The sequence below is a fragment of the Syzygium oleosum genome, unplaced genomic scaffold (genome assembly GCF_021117445.2).
Source record: "Syzygium oleosum isolate NSW1041296 unplaced genomic scaffold, Sole_v2.1 Sole_v2.03, whole genome shotgun sequence".
Classification (NCBI taxonomy): Eukaryota; Viridiplantae; Streptophyta; class Magnoliopsida; order Myrtales; family Myrtaceae; genus Syzygium; species Syzygium oleosum.
The window spans coordinates 10,127,719-10,139,833 of record NW_026607487.1 but is presented as its reverse complement, the minus strand read 5'-3'; the positions used below and the strand labels follow the sequence as shown (position 1 = coordinate 10,139,833).

At 45.5% G+C, this 12,115-nt stretch overlaps 2 protein-coding genes across 2 annotated transcripts; both read right to left on the bottom strand.

Annotated features, from left to right (window-relative positions):
• Window positions 1–7,261: 7,261 nt before the first annotated feature.
• LOC115689846 (RING-H2 finger protein ATL66-like) lies at window positions 7,262–8,447 on the bottom strand. The gene has a single exon (XM_030616015.2). It carries the CDS (start codon window positions 8,047–8,049, stop codon window positions 7,384–7,386), a length of 666 nt encoding a protein of 221 aa, XP_030471875.1. The 5' UTR covers window positions 8,050–8,447; the 3' UTR covers window positions 7,262–7,383.
• A 127-nt stretch (window positions 8,448–8,574) lies between these two features.
• LOC115689845 (uncharacterized) lies at window positions 8,575–10,756 on the bottom strand. Its single transcript, XM_030616014.2, has 2 exons — window positions 10,607–10,756; window positions 8,575–9,771 (listed from the first exon to the last, which is right to left on the bottom strand). The coding sequence occupies exons 1-2, from the start codon at window positions 10,640–10,642 to the stop codon at window positions 8,851–8,853; spliced, it is 957 nt and encodes a 318-aa protein (XP_030471874.1). The 5' UTR covers window positions 10,643–10,756; the 3' UTR covers window positions 8,575–8,850.
• Window positions 10,757–12,115: the final 1,359 nt, after the last annotated feature.

Sequence of the window (12,115 nt, the reverse complement as noted above, 5' to 3'; positions counted from 1 at the left end):
AATCCTTGCTTGGATCTTCGATTCAATTCTCAATGCAGTCATTAGATTAGACATCAGACTCACCTCGAACTCAAACCCTGAGTTTCTTAACCTTTCCAATAAGATCTACTCCTTAACCATCGTAAGCGCCATACTTCGACCTTCAGCCTAGCGCATCCACTACTTGATTCGCTTTCTCCGGATGATACAGGATGTTGCAGTCGAAGTCCTTAAGAAGTGCTATCCATCGGCGCTATCAACTCTAAATCGAGCATCGGCTAATTCATCTCATGCGGTCTCAACTGGCGCGACGCATACGCGACTACCTTTCCGAGCTAAATCGATACACATTTTAGTCCTCTTAATGACGCTTTACTATAGACCTCAATCCTCCTGATCCAAACGGAATAGTCAAGATCGGGGCAGTTGTCAGCCTATGCTTCAACTCCTGACAACTCCTTCCACATTTTTCACCTCACTTAAACTTGATTTCTTTCTTAAACAACTGCGTCAACAGCGTGGCTATCAACGAGAATCTTTCTACCGAACGTCGATAGTAACCAGCCAAGCCCAAGAAACCTCGAATTCTCCGTCACTGATACCGGTCTTAACCACTTAGTCATTACCTCAATATTTGACGGATCCACAGAAATTTCATTTCCCGACATTACATATCCAATGAACGCTACTCTGTTAAGCCAAACTCACACTTATTAGACTTGGCACAGAGTGCGTGTTCTCTTAAGGTCCATAGTACCTTACTCAAATGTACCTCCCGCTCTTCTGAGCTTTTCGACTACGCCCATATATCGCCAATGAACACTAAGACAAATTGGTCTAGAACTCCTTAAACACCCGTTTCTTTAGATCCACAAAGGCAGCAGGGGCATCAGTTAGACCAAAGGGCATCACGGCGGATTCATATTGCTCATACCGCGTCCTAAAAGCGGTCTTAGGAATATTCTCTTTCCTGACCCTTAACTGATGATATCCGGTCCGTAGACCAGTCTGAGAGAACATTGAGGCTCTTTACAATTGGTCAAACAAGTCCTCAATCCTCGGCAGTGGTTACTTATTCTTAATCATCCCCTGATTCAACTGCCGGTAACCATTATACAACCTCAATGTCTCGTCCCTCTTTTCTTACAAACAGGACTGGCGCTCCCCATGGAGACACACTAGGATAAATGAAACTCTTGTCCAGTAGTTCTCGCATCTGAACTCTCAATTCTTTCAATCCTGACAATGACATCGCATAGGGCGACTTCGAGATAAACTCGATAACAAACTCTGCTCCTCTTCCTGGTGGCAATCCCGGCAATTCCTGAGAGAAAAACATCGGGAAATTGCACACCCTCGCCATGTCCTTTAGCCACACTTCCTCTGTCGTCCAATCTATCATACTTGCTAGGTAACCTTAACAACCCTCATCCAACCACTTGGTTGCTTTTACTGGCAAAACTTATGGGATCGAGGTTCCTCCTCAACTCCCCACTAACTCAGATCTAGGGTGTCCAGCCGAACTAAACTGAATCACCCAGCCACTGCAATCCAGCGCACCATTTTGGTTTGACTGGTCAATCCATGCCCACCCTTACCTTAGCATCACACATAGGCAGAACCACTAGGTCTTTCGTTTCTTCTCTATCACCAATTACGAAAGCGGTAGCCCTTTCTATCACTTCCTGTTCAATTGCCTGGGCCCGCTCACAAATCTCATTATACTCCTTCAGACTCAGTAATACTATCCGACTTCGGTGATCCGGCTTCAATCTATCACGGAACCTCCGGACCTTATCCAATGGGTCCTTCGTTATTTTTCGGACGAACCTGGATAACCTAGCAATCTTAGCTTTATACAGGTTCACTATCAGCTGTCTTTGATGAAACCTCATAATCTCAACCAACTTCTGCTCTCATGCCTCTCATGGTAGCACTTGCCTTCAAAGGCCTCAACAAATACAACCCAACTCTGAGCGGTACCAGCAGGAAATACTCTTCCTCTGGTGGCTTTCTACCAATCACTTAAATTTCCCTGCAGCTGGTATACTGCTAAAATCCCATTTTCCTCATCCACTCACCCCAATACCTCAAAATTCTTTTCCAATTCCTCTACCGAGAGTGACGCAACTTCATGGTCACCTTTTTCCATCAGACTTAAGGGCTTAAATCTCAGAAACTGCTCAACCATTGATACTTCTGTCTGATCACATTTCCTTGACCTCAGTCAGGATTTTCATCATCACTAATAGCAACAACTGCAGCGGCTTCAACAGCCTGAACTTTAGAGGCAGCTCGCTCTTGAGCCTGCCTACCTAGAAGGTTGCTGACTTCCTCAAATGTCCTCACGACCCTGACCACTCACGGGTCCATTACTGCTTGGTTCTTAAAACTTGGTTGGCCCTAAATATACCTACCTCTCAAGCTCAACCTATCTGGGTTCTCGGGCCCCTTGGCCCACTGCATTGGACTGTCCTTGAGTTTCTTGCCCCTTCTTCTACTCATTCTTTCAAGTCTGAGTGCTCAACTACCTGTTGTAATTCCGTTCAGGAATTAGAGACCTAAACCAACTATCCGGTCTAAGTCCTAGGCAGGTATCAACACAAAAGCAATCAAACACTCAGCATGCGGCTTAATACAACGGTGCCAAGATTTCACCCAAGGGCTTACACACTTACCTTGAGTCCTGCCGCACCTGAATAACACTGGTTCAATTAATCACCAAAACACTCAACACAAGCAGTCTGGAGGTACACTTAGCACACTAGGTCACCCTATGGCTACCCATGTCACTACTCCTTATCACTCCAGGGTTCGACCAGATTGGACCGAGATGTCCTTGCTCTGATACCAATTCGAACCGGGATGTCACGCCCCGTACCCCACGAAGGATGAACATCCGCGTATAGGTCGAAATAAGATGCGACGCTCCCAGGTTACGTCACTGACCCGAAAACCCAAATAAGAGAAAACACACTACATGCGGAAACGACGTATATATAATATATATATATATATATATATATACACCTAGACAATTTAAAAGCAACCATGAATAGCAACGAACAACAATATACAAATGATTAAAACGATATATACATTCATTGAAACCAGAGATACAACAAAAGGGCCACGAGTACAAAAAGAGATCGGTGGCTTAGGGAGATCGGCTAAACACTAGAGGGCTACAGTCAAAAGGTATCGGTCCTCGCTCCTAAAACTGAGGTCTGCCCTAGGTATCCAGTTGGGGTCAGATCCAGACGTCTCGGAAGAACTCTCGGACTGCTCTGACTCCTCCTCTGAACTCATAGCCTCAAACTCTGTCTCGGGCTCAGTCTACTCATGGCCGGGGATCTGAAATGTCGATTTTACCACAACCGTGAGAAAACTCAGCAAGTACAAACCACTAATCCTAAACTAGGCTAATGTGCACCTCCAGAAGGGTAAATAAAACGCATCAACCAATGAACCAGCACATCAACATAATTTCACCCGGGCTCACAGCCCAATACATTGTCTCATAGCTCTGCAAGTTAGGCATTTGACATTAACGCAAATCACGTGCAGTTATACCGACCCGAAGGCCCACAGTTGGAGATAACGACCCGTAGGCCCGACCCGAAGGCCACAGTTGATAAAACGACCCGTAGGCCCGACCCGAAGGCCACAATTGATAAATCGACCCGTAGGCCCGACCCGAAGGCCACAATTGATTATAACGACCCGTAGGCCCGACCCGAAGGCCACAAGTTGATTATAACGACCCGTAGGCCCGACCCGAAGGCCACAATTGATAAATCGACCCGTAGGCCCGACCCGAAGGCCACAATTGATTATAACGACCCGTAGGCCCGACCCGAAGGCCACAAGTGATAAATCGACCCGTAGGCCCGACCCGAAGGCCACAATTGATTATAACGACCCGTAGGCCCGACCCGAAGGCCACAATTGATTATAACGACCCGTAGGCCCGATCCGAAGGCCACAATTGATTATAACGACCCGTAGGCCCGACCCGAAGGCCACAATTGATTATAACGACCCGTAGGCCCGACCCGAAGGCCACAATTGATTATAACGACCCGTAGGCCCGATTAAATAAATCTCAGGTATGCACGTTGTTGCACTCAATTCCCAATCAATCACAACATGGCATACAAATCATATACTCAGAAATTCATGCCAATACCCAAGCCAACATGCCGAACACACTTATTTACCAAGCCAATGAATTTAACACACCCTCGGCACCATCAATTTATCATTCCTCTAGTTCAATAAGTTCAACACTCATTTCCACGCATTCTTTCCAAAGTAACTCAATGCGCTAAAGGCCCGCCTTGGGCAAATCAATCTCGATAGTCATTCTCACTATTTCGGGGTCATTCAATAGGAATTTATACAAGTCCTAATCAACCCCTAAAAATGGCCAAACTCAAGCCAATAGTCAATGAACCAACTAAGTCCCAATTTAAGCCATATAGTGCAATTCGGTTCTGGTGAACAATACCAGAATAGAATATCCATTAGGCACTAAACCACACTTAAACAATCTCATTAGGGCCCAATCATATACCCTAATCATCCAACCACCAAATACACCTAATTAAGCCTCAATTAAGCCTAATTAGTCTCCAAAATGTCCAATTCAAAGTCCTTAGCAATTGAACCCAATTAGTGAAACACTTAGGCAAATTACACAATTTCGGATCGTATGAACAAGCACCAGTAGCGTAACATACTTAGCCCATTAAACCACAATTAAACAACCTCATTAGACTCTAATCTCACACTCTATTCACCCAATAGCCAAGTACACCTAATTAAGCATTGTCCAAGCCTAATTAGCCTCTAAAATGCTTAATTCAAGGCCTTAATCCATGAACCCATTTAATGTACAACTTAAACCATTTTAATGCAAATTCGGTACTGGTGAACAGTACCAGGACAGAACACCAATTAGGCCATAATCCACCTCTAACTCACTTCATTAGGCACTAATTAGGTCCCCTAATCACCCCACACAACATTAGACATGATTAGACCATGATTAAGCCTAATCAACCCCCTAATTACCCTCTAAAATGCACAAATAAACTAATTAAGGGTTTAGGGGTTTATACTCGCCTATTAATGACTCGGGACGACGAGAACGGGCGGTCGATCACCGACGCGCGGTAAGGATCGACGGCGGCGTCCCGGATGCAAGCCGGCGGTCACGGCGACGACGGGAACGACGATTCGCTGCTGGAATTTACTGATTGGGGCTGGAAACGGGGCTGAGGGTGGCTGATCAGGTGAGAGGAAGGTCCAAGGGTGTTGTGGCGACGGCTGATGGTGGCCAGCAGCTCCGGCTGGTACTATTCCGGCGTGAACAGTACCAGGATGAGCAGAAATGCCCACGGCAGAACCAGAAACGGAAACAAAAAGGGAGAAGAATTTGGGGGAGCTCTCTGCAGAACAAGGAAATGAGAGAGAGAGAAGACAATCTGGTCAAATGGGTCAAATTTGGTCTTAGTGGAGTCCAAGTGTCTCAATCTAGTGCCTTAGGACAATTTTGCCCCTAATCCAAGGGCCCAAATTTGATCAAATCCAATAATTTAGGGGCCCTTTTGTCATTTGTCCTTAACCCAAGCTGACCAGACCTGGTTAAGCCCTAATCAACCTTGGTTAACCCCAAAATTTTGACCAAAATTCGGAATTAGCCAAATTAGCCCTAGGGGCATTTTCGTAATTTTTCGATCCCGAACCGAAATTCCAATTTTTGTCCATACCGGTCCTATATATGCATGGCCAGCATAATACGGTGTCGGATCCTTAAAAATCATCCTTTAAGCCTTCGAAAATCAGTCCAAAAGTTTGGAGAGGCAAAACCGTAAATTCTCATTTTTCTCCCACCAAACGGCGTCGGATTAATTCCGATCCTTCACGGAACTTTCTCGCCATAAAATACTGGTTCCAAAAACCCAACTCGCGTCCCGAACCAGTCATCACAGCCCCGTGAACAGTAATTCACAGCTTGTGAACAGTGATTCGCAGCATCTCAACAGTAATTCGCAGCCCCTATTAATCCAAATTTCCAATAAATATTACCCAATTTAATTCCTAAGGCCCGCCATAAAATTTCCACTCCCCATTCACGTAATTCCGCACCTAATTCCATACTGATTTTGCCCAAAATCGCCCGTCGATACCCGAAGTCCAAAATTGTGTTTAGAGCGCGACTTACTAAAATCAAACGAGCATTAACATACACTTCATCTGTCCCGGTAACGGGTCAAAATTTAGGATGTTACACCCGCCGCCCGCCTCCCACTGCCGGCCACCGTCTCCCACCGCCGGTCTCCCTCTTCCCGCCACCGCCCGCCTTCGGCCACCGCCCACCTCCCACCGTCGGCTACCGTGGGCCATTGGCCACCGTCCAACTGGCCACCGCTCCTACCTCCGGCCGCCCTCCTCTAGCCGCCGTCCACCTCCCACCGCCAGCCACCATGGGCCGCCGCTCGCCAACTACCGGCCACCGTCTCCTGCCGCTGGTAGCCCTCCTCCAGCCGTCACCTCCCGCTGCTGTCCACCGCCCGCCGTCCACTCACTGGCCACTTGAGAGAAAGAAATTTTGTGCCGTTATCAAATAAATTTCTATTTCTGGAACAGAAATTTTGTGTTGTTATTAAACGTGTTTTTTTCTCAGAAACTCCTCTAGAAACAGAAATAGAAAAATCAATTTCTAGCCAGAAATTGATTTCTGAAACAGAATGATTGTCAATCGCAGTCTTAGAGGCCTTGTAGAAGGAAACTATAATCCGCGTGGAAGTAACACTGCGTAAATTTTTTTCCTTTCCCTTCCTTGGTAATTCATGCTTTGATTGCCGGTGAGATCGTTTTGTGAAGACTATGAGGACAGAGGGCTTAACATGTTCTTTGCTGTGTCATTAGCCATTGGAGAAACAGAAGCCGATGGGTCCATGGGCTATCGCATCGGTGGCGGACGGTGGCTCCGCTTCATTTCCTCGACCAAATCGATCGTCGAGTAATGACGTGTCCCGTTCCCGCGTCATCGGGCAAAATTTTTGCTTTCGATTACTGCTCTTCCCGGCCCCCCGCAACCCCCCCCCCCCACCCACCCACTTCTCTTCTCAACCTATTTTTTCCTAGTGCATTCTTGATGCGACCGTGTAACTAGCATGATAATTTGATTGATGGAGAGGAAAAGAGAAAATCCGAAAGACAAATTCTTTGCTGTTGTGTCAACTGTGCAATGTACATCACATGAAGTCGTCTCACATTTTGGATGTTACACTTTCTGATCAATCTCAAAAGTTGTCCCATCCTTCATCTCTCTGATCAAATCCCACCGCTGTCTGTTTCTTCTACAGCTTGAAGGTTTGCCTCTCTGATCACGTTCTATACATTTTCAGGAGTTGGGTTCACCAGTGCGCCCCTCGCCATTGCCGAGTTCTGTAGGATCTGAGACCTCAGGCTCTGGTAATGGCTTTGGCTTGCCCTCTCATTGACGAAGTCTTCTCTGTCGAGCGTCCTTATCAGATTCCGCACAGACACGACGCTCTCACTTTGGACGTGCGAATGGCACGCCACTTGAGCCCTGCACAGCGGACAGCTAGAGTGGAGCTGAAACCAGGTGTCGATGCAAGCAACGTGGAACGAGTGAGCGCAGTCCGGCAAGTGCTTCAACCAGTCCCCTTCCTCGAACTCTCCCAAGCAAACCGCGCACTCGGCGCGGACGCTCCGCTTCCTCATCTCCGCTTCCTTCTTGCAGAACCGCGTGATTGGCAGGTTGTGCATGGTGAAGGAGTCCAAGCCGTGGCTGTGGAACTGGAGGGATGGGTCGTCCGGGTTGGCATCGTTCAGGAGCTGCCGCCTTGGGGCCCGGTTTCTTGAGAAGGTGGGGAGACGAAAGGCGCAGAGAAACTGTTTCAAGATCGAGTAGTAGCTGAAGAGGAGGAAGACGGCGCATGTGAACACGACCAAGGAGATCACCATCGGATTCCGATGAGGAGTGTGGCTGCCATCGAGTCCCGCGGGTGAGATTGAACCGGGACTTGAAGGCATCTTGTGGTGAAGTTTGTATCAGTTGCTGCAATATTATGCTCAGATGGCTTCCGAATGGTCATCGTACTAGCTCGCCTTCATTTGGTCGGAAATTATATGTCCCAAGTCCTCTCTATGCGGTGGAACATTCTGTGAAGCAATTAAGATTTTCATTTTTGGCTAAAAGAGTATGGGTCGATTACCCCGAGGTAACAACAAATGCAGTTCGAGTAGTGATTCTGAAAATCGGCGTATGCATCTATGTCTGCATTTGTTTGTCTTTGGTGTAGATGATATCAAGGTTCAATTTATAAATTATACACTTTTATCAGTTCTGAGGTGAACCTTGACAATCATCAGATTTTCGTATTGGCCATATCGCCTGTCATCATTTAGACATGAACGGCACAATCGCCGCTTCGATTCTGATTGTGAGAAATTCAGATTCTTTCCAGCATTGACATTTCACCGTGCAAGATCTTCAGAGAGGGACTTGTGCTTAACAAACTCATGAGACAAGGAAGTTCCAAGAAAAAATGGCAAATCTCAACATCCAATCATCATCATCTGTTCTATCTCAAAAAATATTCGTTCAGGCAATGTAAAGCAAAAGACCACGAAATCGGTGCAGCTTTCTGGTCTAAATTCAGAAATCTGTCAGCCAGATCAGATGCCTGAGAGCTTGATATACAAAGGACACCTCCATATGCACACACTAACTAGTAGGAAACTACATGCCATTCACACCGGGACAAAAAAACAAAGCTATGCATTTACACCTCATACCAGTATATGCCTAACAAAAGAAGGAAAAGCCTCCTGTCATTGGAACCTCTGCCTCTTTCCCGCTGGAATCTGATTCCCGACACTGCCGACCGAAGGCAATAGCCACCCATGACCCTGATGATACAGGCCAGCCCCGCCGGCGAACTTCAGCACCGAGGCCGAGCACATATGTGATGACAGGCGAGAGACATCAGGATGTGGGGATTGGTTCACAGTTTTCACCAGGTAGTTGCTAGGACTCGCACCAGGTTTGAGACAAGCATTTGCCAGGTCATAACTTTTCATTGTAACTGGCGGGATTTTGAATGGTTGGAGAGGAGGGGGGTTCCGCCACCGAGGCAGTGGCCCCGCCACGAGGAGAGTCTGGAGTAGAGGACCAGCCTCCATCACGGCCTGCAAGAGCCTGCCCTTCTGAGGCAGGGCTTTTCCCTTGACAAGGTCATCGATAATGACAGATGCTGGATCGAATTTAGCATTCACCAAGGAGATCGAACCGCTAGTCATAGCACCGCTATATTCCTGAACATAAGGCTGATTGATGAAGCCCATGTTACCAGAATCTACCGCGTTAATGCTCGACAAGTCGGGCGAAGAAACCGCATCCAGGAACGAACTCACAGGGGATGAGCCATGCGAGTGGTGATTGTTGTAGGTATCGGAGAGGCTGCTAGATTCAGTTATGCCCGAGTTCGCTTTCACCGGCACGAGGAAGCCATCAGGGTGTTTTTGTTGAGAGAACGAGGATGATATGTCATTGATGCTTTGAGAGGTGAGCTTGTTAATCAGCTTCTGAAGCTGGTCTCTGGCTTCATCTCTTTCTTGGTAAGCAGTCTTCAGGAGCTTGAGCAGGTGCTTCACATTGTCCTTGTACTTTTTCATTTCTTCGCTCGCTTCCATTTTCACTGCCTCGAGCTCCAGGCTAGTGCACAGGATCTTCTGCTTCAACTCCTCCATGTCCTGTTGGTTCAAAAATGAATTCTTTTAGCATGAAATCGAAAGTACAGAAGAAAGAAGCAGAAAAACCAGCTGATCCGGGGAATAGAAGAAGAGAAAGATGCGTCCAGAGGGACTTTAAATGAAAGACTCTGAAGCTATACATCCATAATTGTGGGGAATCAATCCTTTTAAACAAAGGTAGTTAGACCGACCGGATTGAAATTTTTTGGATTTTTCACCAGAAAAACTGTTCAAAAGTATTCGTTGGTAGATCCATTAATATCTTGAAATGGGCCCGCCAAATTATATCTAGATCCTATCTATCGAGGCTTCATTCATTTGCAGGAAAATAACAACAAATAGAGAAAAGGAAAAAGCATTGATTGGGGGAAAAGATGTGGGGTGGGCTCTATTAGGCTAGGCCTGAAAATATCTCTAGTTTACATCAAAACCAACATGACACTAGTTCATAACTTCTGAATACTCGTTCGATTCACCCAACCAAAAAGAGCCGCTGTCAGATCTTCAGGAACCGAATCATATCCAAATCGAAGTTCACTACGCAGAGAAACGTATGCAAGTTGCAAGCATTTGGTGTTCATGGAAAACCCGAGAACAAAGAATGCAAATAATCCCCATGAACTGTCTCAAAGTGACCTTTGAAAGCAATTAAAGACAAAAAAATTGTCATTCTGAATTACAGGTCAAGAATTCAGATTATCCCAGTATTAAATCAACTGCTTTTGCGCATCCAGGGAACAAAAAAAGCAGTTTGACATGGCAATGAAGTGCACATCTGAATCAAAGACAAGACTTTGAATGCCTAAAAGCAAGGGCTGGGGAGGAAAGCACAAACCTCTTGACAACTCCACAAGGAACCCAACTCATCCATGTCTTCTTCCACTGCTACCTTTTTCCTTCTCCTATGCTGACCACAGACTCACAGAGCAGAAAGGTGCACGAAGAAAATTCAAGGGAATTGGGGGAGTTAAACAAAGGTGACCAGTGACTCATTTATAAGAAGATGTGGGGCACATAAGACAAGCGAGAGAGTTGGCTTTACCATAAAGGTGCAGAGAACCAAGTCCACATCCAAACCTAAAAATTAAATTAAATAAGGAATGACAAAACCTTCCTATTAGAAAAAAAGGGAGGGAAAAGACAATTCCCATATTCCGTTTTCCACTCTCTCTGTGAAACATGGAATTTCATTGGAAACCATCCCACTCTTTAAGGACCCTTGTCTCTTATTGCCATAAAAAAGACAATTCATGCCCATAAATATAATGCAATCGTGTAAATACAGCTTCTGTATAATGGGTCAGGTCAATAACCAAATCCAGTTAGATTTTCCTTGTATATATTTTCTATCTCTTCCTTTCTTTCTTGTTCTTGTGTGGAAATGCCATTAGAGAATGTAACGGCTGGTTCCCTCAAAAGAGCCTATCCTAAGAGAGGGCTTAGCTGTTCTCTCTCTACGCGGTTTTTGTTACAATAAGTTTCCACCGATACCCAATTTTTTCAAATTTTATTTCCGTTCGGCGACTTTTTTGCATGAACTTCCAGGATCGGTTTTGTTTGTGGATTGGTTTGAATTCCACGTCTGTATATATTGTTGAATGTAGATGACACGAAATTTGTTTTACTGGCTTGTAATTAGGGGTGTGCAACTGGACCGGGATTACCCGGGAATTGGACCGGACCACCCAAAAAACAGGCCGAGGAACCAGTTCTTGTTTGAACTGGTTCGGGAATTGGTTCCATATTTTGGAAAGCGGTCCGGTTTCCGATTCCAAGTGAAGACCCACCCGGGAACTGGACTGACCGGACTAACCGAACCGGTTTTAGAACCAGTTTTTAGCTGGTGTTAAAAAAAACCCTAGATCACTCTATTACTATATTTTAAATTGTTGCTTTTGGTGGACAGTAATTCATATTGCTCATTTTAGGGATGGTTGCTTTTGGCGGATAGTGATTTTTATTATTCATCTTTTATTTTGAATCGTTTCATTGCTACTCATATTATATTGCTAGAAAAAATGAAACCATAAAGAGGAACAAAAGAAAAACAGGTTCTCGGGTAGACCCTGGAACCGAATTAAAAAAATAGGGCAGATTCCAAAATAGGTTCCAAGTTCCAAAAATTGGAAACCGATTATAACATTGTAGGTTCCAAGTTCCAGGTCTGGAACCTACCCACCCTGAAACCAATCACCCCTACTTGTAATGATCCAATAGGAAAATCTACATGTTTAGGCAAGACATTGGGTCAAAAGAAAAAGTAAAGCATTCGTAAGTTTGATCCCTCGTTAGGGTTTGGTTTTGGACCAATTGAAATGAAGCATCAAGATGATTTTTAAAGATG

What these genes read in the sequence shown, in the direction of transcription:
- LOC115689846 (XM_030616015.2), bottom strand. Translation starts at nt 8,049, where the DNA reads ATGCCTTCAAGTCCCGGTTCAATCTCACCCGCGGGACTCGATGGCAGC.
- LOC115689845 (XM_030616014.2), bottom strand. Translation starts at nt 10,642, where the DNA reads ATGGATGAGTTGGGTTCCTTGTGGAGTTGTCAAGAG. An exon ending in CCTTGTGGAGTTGTCAAGAG is followed by an intron (nt 9,772 to 10,606) that starts GTTTGTGCTTTC and finishes TTGAACCAACAG; the next exon opens with GACATGGAGGAGTTGAAGCA.